Source organism: Mus caroli, unplaced genomic scaffold (genome assembly GCF_978045245.1).
Source record: "Mus caroli unplaced genomic scaffold, Mus_caroli_1 scaffold_4, whole genome shotgun sequence".
Taxonomy (NCBI): Eukaryota; Metazoa; Chordata; class Mammalia; order Rodentia; family Muridae; genus Mus; species Mus caroli.
In genome coordinates this window covers 118112743-118127470 of record NW_028227259.1, presented here as the reverse complement: position 1 = coordinate 118127470, position 14728 = coordinate 118112743, and the positions used below count along the sequence as shown (strand labels likewise).

General features: G+C 51.1%; 1 protein-coding gene across 1 annotated transcript in view; it reads left to right on the top strand.

Moving 5' to 3' along the window:
• Window positions 1-14728, top strand: part of Ssh1 (slingshot protein phosphatase 1) — a 56158-nt gene that overhangs the window by 18341 nt on the left and 23089 nt on the right. Inside the window, exons 3-6 of the mRNA XM_021163106.3 lie at window positions 5024-5127; window positions 8870-8934; window positions 9335-9456; window positions 14563-14631. Of these exons, the coding sequence (XP_021018765.1) occupies window positions 5024-5127; window positions 8870-8934; window positions 9335-9456; window positions 14563-14631 (360 nt within the window). The remainder of the gene's footprint in view (window positions 1-5023; window positions 5128-8869; window positions 8935-9334; window positions 9457-14562; window positions 14632-14728) is intronic.

Genomic DNA, 14728 nt, shown 5'->3' with positions numbered 1-14728 from the left:
AAGCTGCCTTTGAAAAATGCCCTTTTTGACTAAGAGTAAGCCGCCCACGACCCCGCTGGGTGGTATGGGCTGGGGTTTGAAAGAAAGCAATGCCCGGGACATCCTCCCAAGAGTGGTTTGGACGCAGGATGGGGTCTTTAGGCTGAGGTGTGCTTTGTGCTTGCTGCTTGGTGACCAGCTGCTTTCCCTCCTGGTTCCTCATGTGTACATCCATCGCTTGTTCCAAAGCCTGCAGTAAAGCCCGTGGGAGTGCTGTGACTGGAGGGGACCTTCAGCGGCTCTGCTTTCTGTGAATGGATCCCTTTCATCGGGAAATGCTGGGACAAGGGCCTTTTTAAGCCATATCAGAGGAGACAAGTGCCACAAGAGTCACTTGCTCTTTGGGTGGGACCATAGTTTTGAAGCAGCACTCCACCGCCGCCCTGGAAAGCCCCAGTGCCTCTGGCTGGGCTGGCCTGTGCTGTGGGGATGGCCGGGCCCCTTCAGGGACCGTGCATTTCAGCAGGGCTTCTGTGGATGTGACAGCCGCTGCCATGGATCTTTTCTATCTCTCTGACTTCTGCGTCTTCCTCCGGCCAACGCGGTACCTCTGCCGTTCGGAGGTCTCCAGCCCACATTAGTACGTAAGCCACAGGGGACATGCCTGCCTGTGTGAGAGTAGGGCTGTGGGGACTTGGGGTGGGGTGTTTGTCTCACCTTCTTGACTTCTAGAAACTTTGATCTTGTAAGGTTTTTCCTGAGGGCAGCATGCTGTTGTGAGAACTTACTTGTGCTTTGGCTATAAAAGCTTTGAGCAGGGGCTGTGGGGAGGGGTTGCAATTTTTTCCTAGAGCAGTGGAGAAGGCTGCTTCCTCTGCCTGAGTCAGACTTTCTGTAACTCTTAGGACCCTAAAGTCTCTTGTGGAAAGACGATTTCTCACTATTTGGGATGAAGGTTTGGCAGATTGGTATGCTTTCTTAGCCTGGGCACTCAGAAAAAGGTATGCGCCATTTACTGGTGTGACTGTCATGGAGAGCTGGACAGGGGGCAGGGGTGGGGGCGGGGATGGGGCACGGCCGAGGCCACCTGCCACAGCTTGACCTTGAGCTTCTTGGTAGGGGTTCAGTGTAGAAAACCAGGTGTTGCCTGTCCATTGCAAAGGACAGCGCTTTTCAGCTATCTGTGGGCACTGTTGGCTGTGTGCCAACAGTGGCCCAGACTGGGCACGGCCTAGAAGTCAGGCCTTATCTTGTTCTCCATCTTGTTTGTGTTGATTCCATACCTGGCCATGCTCCAGAGTCTTCTGTCTGTCACACAGCATCTCAAGTCTCAGGCGGAGGGTCATTTTGGCCACCAGTGTTCTGCTATCTCCCCATCTATTTCCAGAACACAGGACCTCGCAGACCTCAGAGCACTGGGGCTCCCTGCAGCATGCATGCTGGCTGTTGACAGCAACTGAGGTGGTTCCGGGGCACTAATTGTCATAATAAAGGTTTCTGTTGCTGCAATGAAACACCACGACCAAGAAGCAAGCTGGGGAGGAAAAGGTTTATTCAGCTTACACTGTAGTGTTCATTACTAAAGAAAGTCAGAGCCGGGCGTGGTGGCGCACTCGGGAGGCAGAGGCAGGCGGATTTCTGAGTTCGAGGCCAGCCTGGTCTACAAAGTAAGTGCCAGGACAGCCAGGGCTACACAGAGAAACCCTGTCTCGAAAAACCAAAAAAAAAAAAAAAAAAAAAAAAAAAAGAAAGTCAGGGCAGGAACACAAGCAGGGCAGGAACCTGGAGGCAGGAGCTGATGCAGAGGCCATGGAGGGGTGCTGCTTACTGGCTTGCTTCCCCTGGCTTGTTCAGCTTGCTTACCTATAGAACCCAGGACCACCAGCCCAGGGATGGACCCGCCCATAACGGGATGGCCACACCCACCCACCATGGGCTGCCCCTCTGCCCCCAACCCCTTGATCACTAATTACGAATGCCTTACAGCTGGATCTCATGGAGGCGTTTCTTCAACTGAGGCTCCTTTCTCTGTGATTACTCCAGCTTGTGTCAAGCTGACACACAAAACCAGCCAGTGACACTAATGAACTGCATGGGTGGAGGGGGAGGCCACTTCTCCCCTTCCTTATCAGACAGAGGAACAGCCGGCTTCAGAGCGGGTCTCGGGGTGAGCCCCGCCCACTCATTATCAGTGTTCCCCCCCCCCTTTTTTTTTTTCCTAAGGAAATGCAAGGGAAACCGAGGGGAATTTTTGCTCTTGGTTTCCAAGGCAAAGGTCACACTGTTAATGTCTGGCAGTTTCCAGAATGCTCTGGTTTCTGGTCAGTCCGAGTTCTTTTTTTATTTTTTAAACTGTGAACAAAAGGAGTCGAGGCTGCCTTGAGAATTACCCCTGGGCTGCTTTGATCCACAGATGGCTGCTTTAAGCTCCCTGGGTCTCAGCCCTGGGAGATCTAGATGGGTGTCCTTTGAGAGATCCGAATCAGTCTGAAAGCTTTGTTGTTAAAATTTTGAGTAGGGAAGGGTTGAGCCCTGGTTCTCACCTGCCCAGTGAGAGCCAGAGAGAACTCTTCCCAGGAGAGGCGGAAGAGGGATTCCTGTCAGTCTGTCATCCTGACTTCCTCAGTGTAGGTAGGTGGCTGCGTGGGGTGGGAAGGTGCCGCGCCTACCGAGTATCATGAGGAAGTGCTGTGTGGGTCAGTGCTGGCTGGGTGTCACATGACCCACTGTCAGGAGTCCAGCTGAGCTTTGTTTGTTCAGTTGAACAGTCTCTTTTATGATTTACTTTTTATCTTACATGCTTTGGTGTTTTGCCTGCAGGTATGTCTGTGTGTCGGATCTCCTGGAGAGTTATGAGCTGCTGTGTGGGTGCCGGGAATTGAACTCTGGTCCTTTGGAAGAGCAGTCAGAGCTCTTAACTGTTGAGCCATCTCTCCACTTCCCTACCATGAGAACTTAGCCAGGAAGAGTTCAGATTTTACTATGGAGCCACCATTATAGAAGCCAAGTTGTCTGAGGAGCTGCTGCCGCCACAGGGTCCTTTAGTTCTAAATGGTCATGTTTAGCTACTGACATGGGGCTCATCAAAGAGGAGTTTGCCTTTTCAGACTGTAGAAAATATCATCCATCTCTCCAGGAATGAATCTTTTTAATTCCAAGTTTCTTTAAAAGTACTGTTTTCCTAACATGTTTTGACCTTCAGGTCATCTGTGTTAGCCAATTACTCAGGCGAACAGTACCTTACAGCTCAGTCATTTAAACAGGGCCTCTCGCAGAGCCGATAAAAGCTAACATGTGTGTTAGAGTGTGAGTTTTATGTTTCTCTGAAAATCAAAACTAGCCATTTAAAAAAGTTGATATGTGTTGGGAAGTCTGGGAACTGCTAAGAAGCCGAGAGAAGATGGCGATGGGTGCTGATGGTCTGCCCCAGTGCTGTGCCCTATGGCTCAGTTCCCTGCTGGCTCGTAGGTTTTGATGGCTCGTAGGTGTTGAGTGCTTGGTAATAGTTACAAGCTGAGGCTCCTTCTGTCTTTCGTCAGTCTGAGTGTCTGTACGAGCCGAAGGATTTTTTTAAGATGCTAATTTTTTGAATGTTATGTGTGCGGATGTTTCACCTGCTTTAAGGATTGCGTGCCGTGCCCTCTGAGGCCACATCTGACACTGGAGTTGCAGGTGGTTGTGACCCTCCGAGTGGGAACTGGAAACTGAACCTGAGTCCTCTGGAAGAGCAGTCAGGGCTCTGAACCACCCAACCATCTGACCAGCCCTAAAAAGGCAGGGGGAGGGGGGATCTTAACCAAATTATAAGAGAAGAGTTGGAAGAAAGTTTTTTGTTGTTTGGTTTTTGTGGTTGGTTGTTTTGATCCTTCTTTCCCTGCGCAGGTGTGTCTGTCTGTCTGTCTGTCTGTCTGTCTCCCTGTCTGTCTGTCTGCTCACCTGTGTGTATGTATCTATTTGCCTGTCTATGTATCTGTCTGCCTATCTCTGAGTGTGTATATGTGCCTGTCTGCCTGAATGTGTGTCTGTCTGTCTATCTGTCTGCCTGCCTATCTCTCTGTGTGTGTATCTGTCTGCCTCTGTGTGTGTGTGTGTGTGTGTGTCTGCTGTGACCCTAGGGATTGATTCTAGGGTCTTTTGTACCTTAAACACATGTTCTGCTACTGAGCGAGCTATCCCCAGATCTTCTTTTTTACTCTCTCTTTGCTCAGGCTAGCCTTGAGAGCAATGGAAATCATAGACCTGCCCCTCATTCTGACTTCTTAAGTCACGGGCTGAATATAAATATGAATTTTTTTGTTTGTTTTGTTTTCTCGATACAGGGTTTCTCTGTGTAGCCCTGGCTGTCCTGGAACTCACTCTGTAGACCAGGCTGGCCTCGAACTCAGAAATCCACCTGCCTCTGCCTCCCGAGTGCTGGGATTAAAGGCGTGCGCCACCACCGCCCGGCTGAATATTTTTATTAGTTAAAATAACAAAGGCCAAAAACTCATCCTGCTGACAAATTCTGTGTGGGTGAGCTTGAGATGGCTCACAGGAGTAGTAGACAGGGCATCCCCACTAAGGATGGTTTTGGCCCCGCCCTCAGCCCCCAGCCTTCACGTGGTATTCCTAAGAATGCAGATACCCTGGGAGGCCATCTATGTGCCTTCTCAGGTCTTCGGCAGGAAACACTGACGGGGCAACTAGTGTCTGGGAGAAAGCAGGTGGGAGTGGAGGGTCAGAAGCAAAGACCAGAGTGTAAGTTCAGATTGACTCACACCCGCCTCCTGCTGGGATGGAGTTATCTGTGTTACACCAAGAGCCTTGTCTGGCTTGTGGAGCATGGAGCTATTGGCCTGGGGCAGCTCACCTGAACCGGGTGGGGGGTGGGGGTTGTAGCATCTTAAGTTCCTAAACACTGTAGCAGCACCACTTATTCCTGTTGCCTGTCCGTTCATCCCATTGCATGTGCTGTCCGCACTAAGTCCCTCTGTATCGCGAGTGCCTCGCCACTGGCGTGTTTCTTGAAGTCGCTCTAATGGTGCTCTGTTTTTGTTTTTCCCAGCTTGAGCGAGAGCTTTTTCATGGTGAAAGGAGCTGCCCTCTTCCTACAGCAGGGAAACAGCCCCCAGGGCCAGCGGAGTCTTCAGCACCCTCACAAGCATGCAGGTGACTATGGAAGCGTTCATGGGACCTCTCCCGTGCCACAGTGGGTGGGAAGTCATTTGCTGGGTCTTAGGGCCAGGGAAGCGGTACATCGTGGGTTCATAATGAGCAGCACAGCTGTTGGGGTACAAAGACTCCCCATGTGTTCTCTCTCAGTTAACTGAACGTCTCAGTTTATGGTGAGGTTGGGACAGATGGACCAGCATGCATCACAACTATAAGCTGTCCCTTCAAAGACAGCCTCCAGGTTCTTGGTACCTCACCTGAGCATCAATGGGGTGATGTCAACGATGAGTGTTCATCTGACAGGATGTCTTTATCCTATAATGGTTACTTGTTGGAAAAGACAGGAGAGAGCCAAATAATTGATATACATAATAATGTAGGTCCCAAAACGAATGGGTAGCAGCAGTGCCTGTCCAGTACCAAGACTGGTCTTCTTAGGCTACTTGACTCCAGAAATGAAGGCAGATTGAAAGTAGAACTCAGGAGGCGCCTGGCCACAGCGGCCCTCTGTAACTTATCATGGCCTCTGGGGTCTTACTGAGGGAAGCTGTTGGGGTCTGAATGTCCATGTAGTAGGGAGGCCCCTCTGCCTTTCAAAAGAGCCCTGGTGAGATTCAGGAAGCAACTGGACATTTCCTTGCCTTGTGATAATTTTCCCCCTTTGGACTCTGCTCACCCAACTTCATCTTAGGTCTAAGTGCCGAAGCATAATTCACACCCAGTAGTTTATGGCAAGCGCCAGAGCTCTACCTGTGTTTACACCACTGATCTGGGCAACCAAGATTTAGGTCTGTTGTCATCTAAGAAGGTCCTCGTCCTGCACAAGGAGGCATCCTGATGTATGGAAACAATGTTTGATTTGGAGCAGGCTGGAAGTCAGTCTGTGAGCCCAGCACTAGGGTGCGGGGTGGAAGCAGGAGCACTGTGTGTTCAAGGCCAGCCTAGGCTACACAGTGTATGTTTCAGGATATCGGTGTTACTTAGTGAAACCATTCTGTTAAAAACAACCAGACAAACAAAATCCTTGCTTTGGAGCCAGCCTGGCTTCTGTAAATCTGGCTCTGTGCCTTCTGAACCTCCGTTCTCTTATTTTAGCAGTAGGCATCCAGTGCCTCGGATAATAGGGAAATTAGTGATTATGCATGTGGCCAGGTGTAGTGGCTCACACCTGTAATCCCAGCCCTCAGAAACTGGTGAGTTCCAGGGCAGCCTGAGGCTACAAAGCAAGACCCTGCTTCAAAAGCAAAGCAACAAAATAAAAAGAAATCGGTTATCAACATTATCAACGCACTCCAGGAGCACAGTTGATATGGCGCTTCCTTCAAGAGTAGGGCCTGAGTTCGGATCCTAAGGACCCACACAGAAAGGGCCAGGTGTGACTGTGCACATCTGTCACCCCAGGGTGGAGACAGGTGGATCCTGAGACCTCGCTGGCCAGCTAACCTAGCTAATGATGTTCCAGGGCAGTGAGAGATCCTGTCTCGTACAAAAGGTGAAAGTTCCTTGGTGAGCTAAGGTTGTTCTCTGGCTTCCACAGACAGATGCACACATGCACACATCCCATGCCAGCCTTTCTAGGGGGTGGTGTATGTGACTTCCGGTGTGAAAAAGCTAAGCAGCCTGTCATTTCCACATCTGCTGGTGTCTGTGGTGTGTGAAACGTATCCCGAATGTGAGTAAGCTTGGCCTGCATCTGCAAAGGAGCTACTTTGTATCAGCCCCTGGGAAAGCTGGTCCATGTTTCCCTTGAATGCACACAGCCAGGGAGCTGGTCACTGGCTGGCCTGAGATGACCCACAAAGGGCGTCACTGTGTTCTCTTTTCCTATTGCCTCCCTCACCGCTGTGGAGAGTGGCCAGAGGTTAATTCTGTGGGGTTAGGCCAGATTCAGCCTGCGAGGGAGGCTGTGTTCTGCGGCTCTTTTGTCTGTGTTTTGTGGATCTTATTTACTTATTTACACTTACTGTGAGCTGTCCCCTCCTGACAAGCGGGGCAGAGGGACAGTGTCACACCTCTGTGCCTTAAAAGTACAACTTGCTTTTGCAGCAGACTGGGTAGTTGTGGTTTCCTGGGTCAACTGCCTCAGTAGGCAGCCCTGTCCTCCAGGGTTCCCAGCATGTGTTCAGGAACCCTGTCCTTCCAGGGTTCCCAGCATGTGTTCAGGAACCCTGTCCTTCCAGGGTTCCCAGCATGTGTTCAGGAACCCTGTCCTTCCAGGGTTCCCAGCATGTGTTCAGGGTCCTGTTGTTACTTTGTCTGTGGTTGGTACTTTGTCTTTTGTTTTTGTTTTTGTTTTTGCAGTGCTGGGCACTGAACCCAAAGCCTTATACTAGGCAAGTGCTGCACAGAGGAGCCATACTTTCAGCTCCCTGTAGGGGAATCAAAAGAAAAAGGATAATTGAGTTCTTTTGAGCGCCGCGCACTGTTGGAGAGGGTAGTTGTACTGAGTTACTAGTCACACCATCATCCTGGTGAGCAGCTTCCCGTGAGCCTTTCCTCAGAGGGCATGCAGACCTCAGGGTGTGGAAAAGCAGAACTGGGCTCTTACGTCCTGCTTTATGGCAGCACTGCACCCCAGCAGCTAGACACAGGGGAGTACCCTACCGACCTCCAGTGAGAGTGCTCCCTGGCCCTGCATACTTTTCAGACCCCATCCCAGAGAAGTTCAAATTCCATCCTAAGAGGGTTGTGAGTTTGAAACCAGACTGGGCTATTTAAACTCTATCCAAAAAAAGTGAATATGCGTCTGAGGGGAGAGCTCAGTGGTTAAGAGTGCACATTGCTTTTGCAGAGGACCCACTTTCACTTTTCAGTATCTCTGTTGGGCAGCTCCAGTTCCAGGGGATCCAACGCCCTCTTCTGGACTCTGCAGGCAACTACACATAAATATACACAGCCCCTCACCACAGGAACGTACACATTTTTTGTTAAAAAATGACTTTCTGGCTGGGAATGGTGGTGTGCACCCACAGTCCTCGATCCTAACAGGCCGAGGCAGGAAGATTGCTGCTTTAGATTACTTTTTTTTTTGTTTTTTGTTTTGTTTGTTTGTTTGTTTGTTTGAGACAGGGTTTCTCTCTGTAGCCCTGGCTGTCCTGGAACTTACTCTGTAGACCAGGCTGGCCTCAAATTCAGAAATCCGCCTGCCTCTGCCTCCCAAGTGCTGGGATTATTATCTTTTTACTTCTCTTAGCAATGAAGGAAAAAGAGAATACATCAGCAATTTCCTTTTTGTGAACAGAGAATAATCGATTTTTTTTTCCTCAAATAGTTTCTCTGGACACCCAGCTCACAGCTGTTGTCTGTGGTTAGGTAGATTTCCCCCACCCCCCACATACACTTCCCAGATGCAGAAGTAACATCTGGCTTGTGTGAAAAACGCCCAAGAGTTTGAAGAGGACAAATGCACTTAGTCCTTTTCCTCACAGTTCAGCCCGTGGCGCACGCCTCCCTACAGCCACGACTGCAGTTTCTGCCTCCACGCCTTGCCAAGGAATGTTTGCTCCAGTATGATAGATAACGTGTTCCAGGGGCTGCGAGTCCCAAAGTCTTTGTTGAATGTACCACTGTATCGCCCAGGCCGTTGGAATCAGCCTTCCATGGTGTGGTGTGGTGTGGTGTGGTGTGGTGTGGTGTGGTGTGGTGTGGTGTGGTGTGGTGTGGTGTGGTGTGGTGTGGTGTGGTTTTTCTAAGGGAGGAGGTGAGTAGCCACTTAAACCTCTCCTTGTCGGCCCCGCAGGTGATCTGCCTCAGCACCTTCAAGTGATGATCAACCTCCTGCGTTGTGAAGACAGAATCAAGCTGGTGAGAGCTGAGGGCGTGGCACTCAGCGCACCTTGTCTATCAGGATGCCTTCCTTCACATCGTTGATCAAAGTCAGGGCACTGGAGGGCTGCTCTGCCGTGGTAGAGGCATCACTGGGATGTGTGACACTCTGGGTTCTATGCCTAGCTCCCCAAAGGGGCCAGAAGAGAGACGTGTCAGGTCTCTTTGGCACCTCTGCTACACGTGAATGTAGCCTGAACATGCCGCCTGTGCCCTGACTGCAGGCAGTTGGCTGTCCCCTCAGTGTCAGGCACACACGCGCTCTCAGCTCCTCCTCACAAGCACTTGGCCTTCATTTCTTCCCTGATTTGGGCGTGGAGTCTTGGTTTGGGGGATGGAGGAAGGGAACAAACTATAGCAAGGTGACCTCTGTTTGTAGGCTGTGCGCCTAGAGAGTGTCTGGACCGACCGTGTCCGCTACATGGTCGTGGTGTACACCAGCGGGCGCCAGGACACCGAGGAGAATATTCTGCTGGGAGTTGATTTTTCCAGTAAGGAGAGGTGAGTCTTGGAGAATGGCAGTTCCCATCAGAGTAGATGGGTCACTATTGGCCAGAGGTTTTCCTGATGTCCTGCAATGAGTCCCTACAGAAGATGGGGGGAGGGGGGGTTGGGGAAGCAGCAAGGCTCTGGGGATAGGGCCTGTCTTCCCAGCCCTTAGTCTCCTGCCGCCGTGAGTCTGCGCAGAAAAGATCACATGGCGAACAGGAAGCCAGCCGCAATGGAAGCTAGGCTTAGCTAGCATTCACTCTTTCTGAGGGTGGGACCTGGCGCCATCTTCCACCAGATCTCAGCTCATAAATATACCACCTCCTCAAACGGCGCAGATTTGGGGACCCAGCTTCTAGACATGAACAGATTGGAGGGATCCTTCACAGCTGTGAAGGCATCCTGTACAGGGATGTTTCCTGAAGTGTGTGATCCAACAGGGAGCTCTGAGGGCTTTGTGTGTTTGTTTGAGTGATTGATTTCTTTTCCAAGATAAGGTTTCTCTGTGTAGCCCTGGTTGTCCTGGAACCCACTCTCTAGACCAGGCTGCACATAGAGATGGACCTGCCTCTGCCTCCAAGGGCGGCATTAAAGGTGTAAGACACTACTACCACCACCATCACCACTACTGGGCCCCACTGTTTGCTTTTGGCAGGTCCTTGAGTGAAAGCTTGTGTTTCCCCAAGCCTCGAGGTCAAATAAATCCCATTGTGACCCTACCATGGTATGACGCGAGCCAAGTGTGGGAAGTTGTTGCCAACCCTAGATCTGTCAGAGCGGGCTCTCTGCTTTCTCCACCCATTACCCTACTTATCAATAAGTGGATGGGTTTTCCTTGTACACCGTACGAGGCACACCGTGTTGGAGACCACAGGCCAGGCCCCAGGTCAGCAGTGATGCCACAGCACACATTCAACTCAGCACAGAGGATTGTGTCACTACCACGGAGGCAAGAGGCTTAGCAGTGACAGGTATCAGGCTTCTGTGATAGTATAGGCAGTTGGGTGATGCCAAGATGGATTTCAAGGCCAGTAGGCAGCACAGTGAGGGCAAAGGTGTGCGGGGCGGCAGGTGTTTCATGTGGAATCAATAACCAGAAGACTGAGCCGGGGATCACATGACTGCAGCTGGGTTTCCTTATGATTACGCGGCTGTGTCATAGGCTGGTGACTAAGACTTGGATAACTGGGAATGATGCAGTCAGTGGGTGATGAACTCATCTGGTGACTCGTCTTCCCCTGCCCTCTGGCATCGTGAGAAAGTTTGGTATGGCGTGAGGAGGGAAGGAGCGGAGCTGTCCGTGGCTCTGTGCGCTGAGGACTGGTCTGAAAGAACAGCGGGTGGACTCAGAAGGACTGCCATCCTGCAGGAGGGAGGAATGGTATTGAAGTGTGTGGATGGGGAGTGTGGTGCGCTGTTGAGGCACCGCCAGAGAGGGGGCTCACAGAAGTGGGAGGAGCCGTCCTTTTTGAAGCACATGAGTGAGTACGCACTTACATACATATGCGGCACGTACATGTGCACATAACTCATGATTCCCCCTGTTTCAGCTTTTCTTTTTTTTTTTTTTTAAAGATTTATTTATTATTATATGTAAGTACACAGTAGCTGGCTTCAGATGCACCAGAAGAGGGCATCAGATCTCGTTACGGATGGTTGTGAGCCACCATGTGGTTGCTGGGATTTGAACTCAGGATTTTTGGAAGAGCAGTCAGTGCTCTTACCTACTGAGCCATCTCACCAGCCCCCTGTTTCAGCTTTTCGAGTAGTATGTCTACAGGCACGTGCCTCCATGCCCAGGCTAAGGCGCTAATGTTTTACGTGTCAATTACAGTTTTTCAGATGATGGCCCAGCTCTGTAGGAAATTCCAGGGACAAGAATTTTTCTCACCACATGGAGATGGTTTGGGTAACCTATTCTAGTCCTGAACAGGGTGTGTGTGTGTAGGGGGACTGTCTCCTGTAGCTCCTACCCTCTTTTTTTTTTTTTTATAAAGATTTCAGACACACCACAAGAGGGCATCGGATCCCATGACAGATGGTTACAGCCACCATGTGGGTTGCTGGGAATTGAACTCAAGACCTCTGGAAGAGAAGTTAGTGCTCTTAACCAATGAGCCATCTCTCCAGCCCCCTGTACCCTCCTTTTGATGCTCACTGTAGAAGCTTCATAGGAGTCAGATCTCCTCTGATCACCGCTGTTGTGTTGCAGAGCAGAGCACAGGTCTGGCACTCAGTTTGTCCTGGGCAGTGTTATGGAGTCTCCTTACAGTCAGTGTTGGCTCGAGTAGACTCCAGCATCTCCCAGGATCGTGTGCAGCCAGGGGAGGGAGAAATGTCTAGAATCCCAGGGGCCAGTGTCCTGGTCCTCCCAGGGGAGTTCTCACTACTGACACCTGGCTGCCACTGTGATGCTCTGTTCTATGGCACAAGGGTGGAGTCCAAGAGTGGCTTCTTGGGACCGGAGGCAACAGTGCTGGAGAACATCCCGTGTCTCTCTCCTGGTGTTCGCAGTTCTCCTGCATGACTTTTGCTTGTTCACTCATTCTGGGGCTTGTCCTGTGTGCACTTGTTGGCCCACTCACGTGACAGGAGTGCAGTACAAGAGATGTGAACTGTTGTTGCAGTCCAAGGCCATAGAAGGTCATTACTCCTGTTCATTTGCACCCAGGTTCATGCATCCAGCTGAACTCTTATGGGCTTGCACCTTCGTTCCCGCCCACTTTGATATGTCCTGTTCTTCCTCCCCACCCCTCGGCCTCCTGGCTTTGTTTCTCCTGGGTCCCTCTGTCCCTGTGGTCGTCTCACCTCTGCTGTGAGTTCTACACACTCAGGCCACTGTCTCCCTATTGAGACCCTGAGCTAGAGCCACAGCCTGGCTGCTGGGCCAACCCCAGGGCAGTTGTAGGTTAGAGCAATGGCTGCTCGTCCAGAGGCCCCGTGTTCAATTCCCAGCGCATGGCTGCTCCCAATGGCCTATAACCGTAGTCCCGTGGGATCCGATGCCCCCTGCTGGTGTGCAGACAAAACATCTATACATATAAGTAAGCAATTAAAGTGAAATTTAAGAAAAATAGGAAGATTGAGAGATCGGCGAGTAAGTGACTTCCTTTTCTGCCATGGGCACGGAGGCAACTGGGATGCATGTTCTCCAAGGGGGCATCTCATCGGGGAGGGGTTGCTTGGGACAGAACTGGCCTTCACGACCCTTGAGCACCAGGCTCGTATTCTCCCTGGGACTCCCCAACAGCATTGCCCCAGCAACATAGGGAGACTCTGTCTGTTTTCCTAAATTTTGGCCATGAGATTTTTGGGTTTTAGGGGGTTTAGTACATGTTGACAACCCCCTCTCCAAATATTCTTATGAGTTCCCAGAGAGGGAACATACAGGGACCATGTAGAAAGTCTGTTGAAGCTATGGTGACTCCAGACTTCTCCTTAGGCCTTGGGGCTGATCTGAGGTTAGCTTTTGCTTTGGTTCAGGTATGCTTTGAACACTGGGAGTGTGTATACCACCCTATGTCCATCAGTTTGTTTTTTTTCAAATGTGTAAAGCTCTATCAAAGCGGGTTCTATGCATGCACGCAGGAGCCTGTGACTCCTGCTTGCACCTCCAGGCCGGCTCGGGTTCAGCTAGCTTCTTTGTTTTTGACCACAGGGACTTACAGCCTGCTCCCCTCCCCCACAGTTGCTCCCACCTGCCCCTTCAGCATCATTTGTCACCCGTGAAGACGCAGGTTCCCTAACCCCACATCCTGTGTGTTGTTCCCTCCCCACCCCCCCAGGCCCGCCTTCTTCACTGTCTAACTTCATTATGAGTTCTACGGGAACGTCATTACATGGTAATGACAGCCATGGAGATGGTCATGAATTCATGAAATGATTCTTTGTCATGGTCATAGACGAGTGTACCGGACCCTAGTCCTCCAGACATCAGTTCACTAGTGTCCTAGTCACCAGCTTCTTCCGTATTGCTGTGTCTAAAAGAGGCCAGCTCTGTGAGGCTCAGCACACATCTCCATAGAGAGAGTAGAGCTAGTCGCAGATGCTGCATAGACCAGCAAGAGCGAAAGCAGGGAGTTTGCCAACCCAGAGGCTTAGTCTAGTTTAACCTAGAAACCTTAACCCAGTGGTCCTCAACCTTCCTAATGCTACAGCCCTTCCATGTATGTAGCTCCTCCTGTTGTGGTGACCCCAACCAGAAAATGATTCTCATTGCTACTTTATAACTGTGACTTTGCTACTGTTAATGAACTGTAACATAAATATCGGTGTTTTCCAATGGTCTTTGAGGTTGAGAACTACCACAGGTTGAGAACTACCACCTTAAAACTTCCTTGCCCTCGCATACTGAGAGGCAGGATAGCACGAGGTAGGCGCTATCTCTGGAGTGGGAGTCACCCGGGCACAGGAGGGAATAACATTAAACCCCCTCCAACCCTCTTACCCTCCCTCCCACACAACTACCCCTGGGCCCAGAGCCTGTAACCCGCACGGCAAAGATAGAAATTCCTGAGGGCTGTGGTGTTGCTTGGGCACGATCACCGCGGTTTCTCAAGAGCCAGTTCTTAAATGCCACGAGAGTTTCGTCACCGTCTCAGGGACCCTCTGATAAGGCTCTGTTACAGTGGCGCCAGTGTATCAGCGCACGTTAGGGTGGGCAAGACAGAACCGGATTGAGCTAGTTTGTAAAGTGGCAGCAGCACAAAAGGGAGACCAGACAGACAGACAGGAGTCTGAGTGAGCAGTGGAGCTTTGGGGTCCTCCCATCTCCTGTTACCCAGGACAAAAGCCTGGTATGGGCTGTCATTGATTACCTGTCTGCAGTTGGGTGTGACACTCTACCAGGTCACCCCACTGCGGTGGGGGAAGGGGGACTGAGATCAGCTGCTGGTCCTTGGTACCCCAAGAGCTTCTGTAGTTGTGGAGTTACGGCCACCCCAGGCCTGTGTCCTCTAGAATCCAGCCATGAGTGGGACAGTGCCCAGACAGGATGGGAGCCCTTCCCCACCATAGCTCCCACAGCTGATGCCAGGGCAGCAGGTGGTGAAGAGACTGAGGGAATCCTGCCTGCACAGGGGCAGACACGGACTCAGACATCTTCTCTTTCCCACTTAGCAAAAGCTGCACGATCGGAATGGTTCTTCGACTCTGGAGCGACACCAAGATTCACCTGGATGGGGACGGGTATGGACACACTTTGAAAGATTCTTTTCTGGGGGGGGGGAGGGGGCTGGAGAGATGGCATGGGAGCTCAGAGCACTGGCTGCTCCTGCAGAAGTTG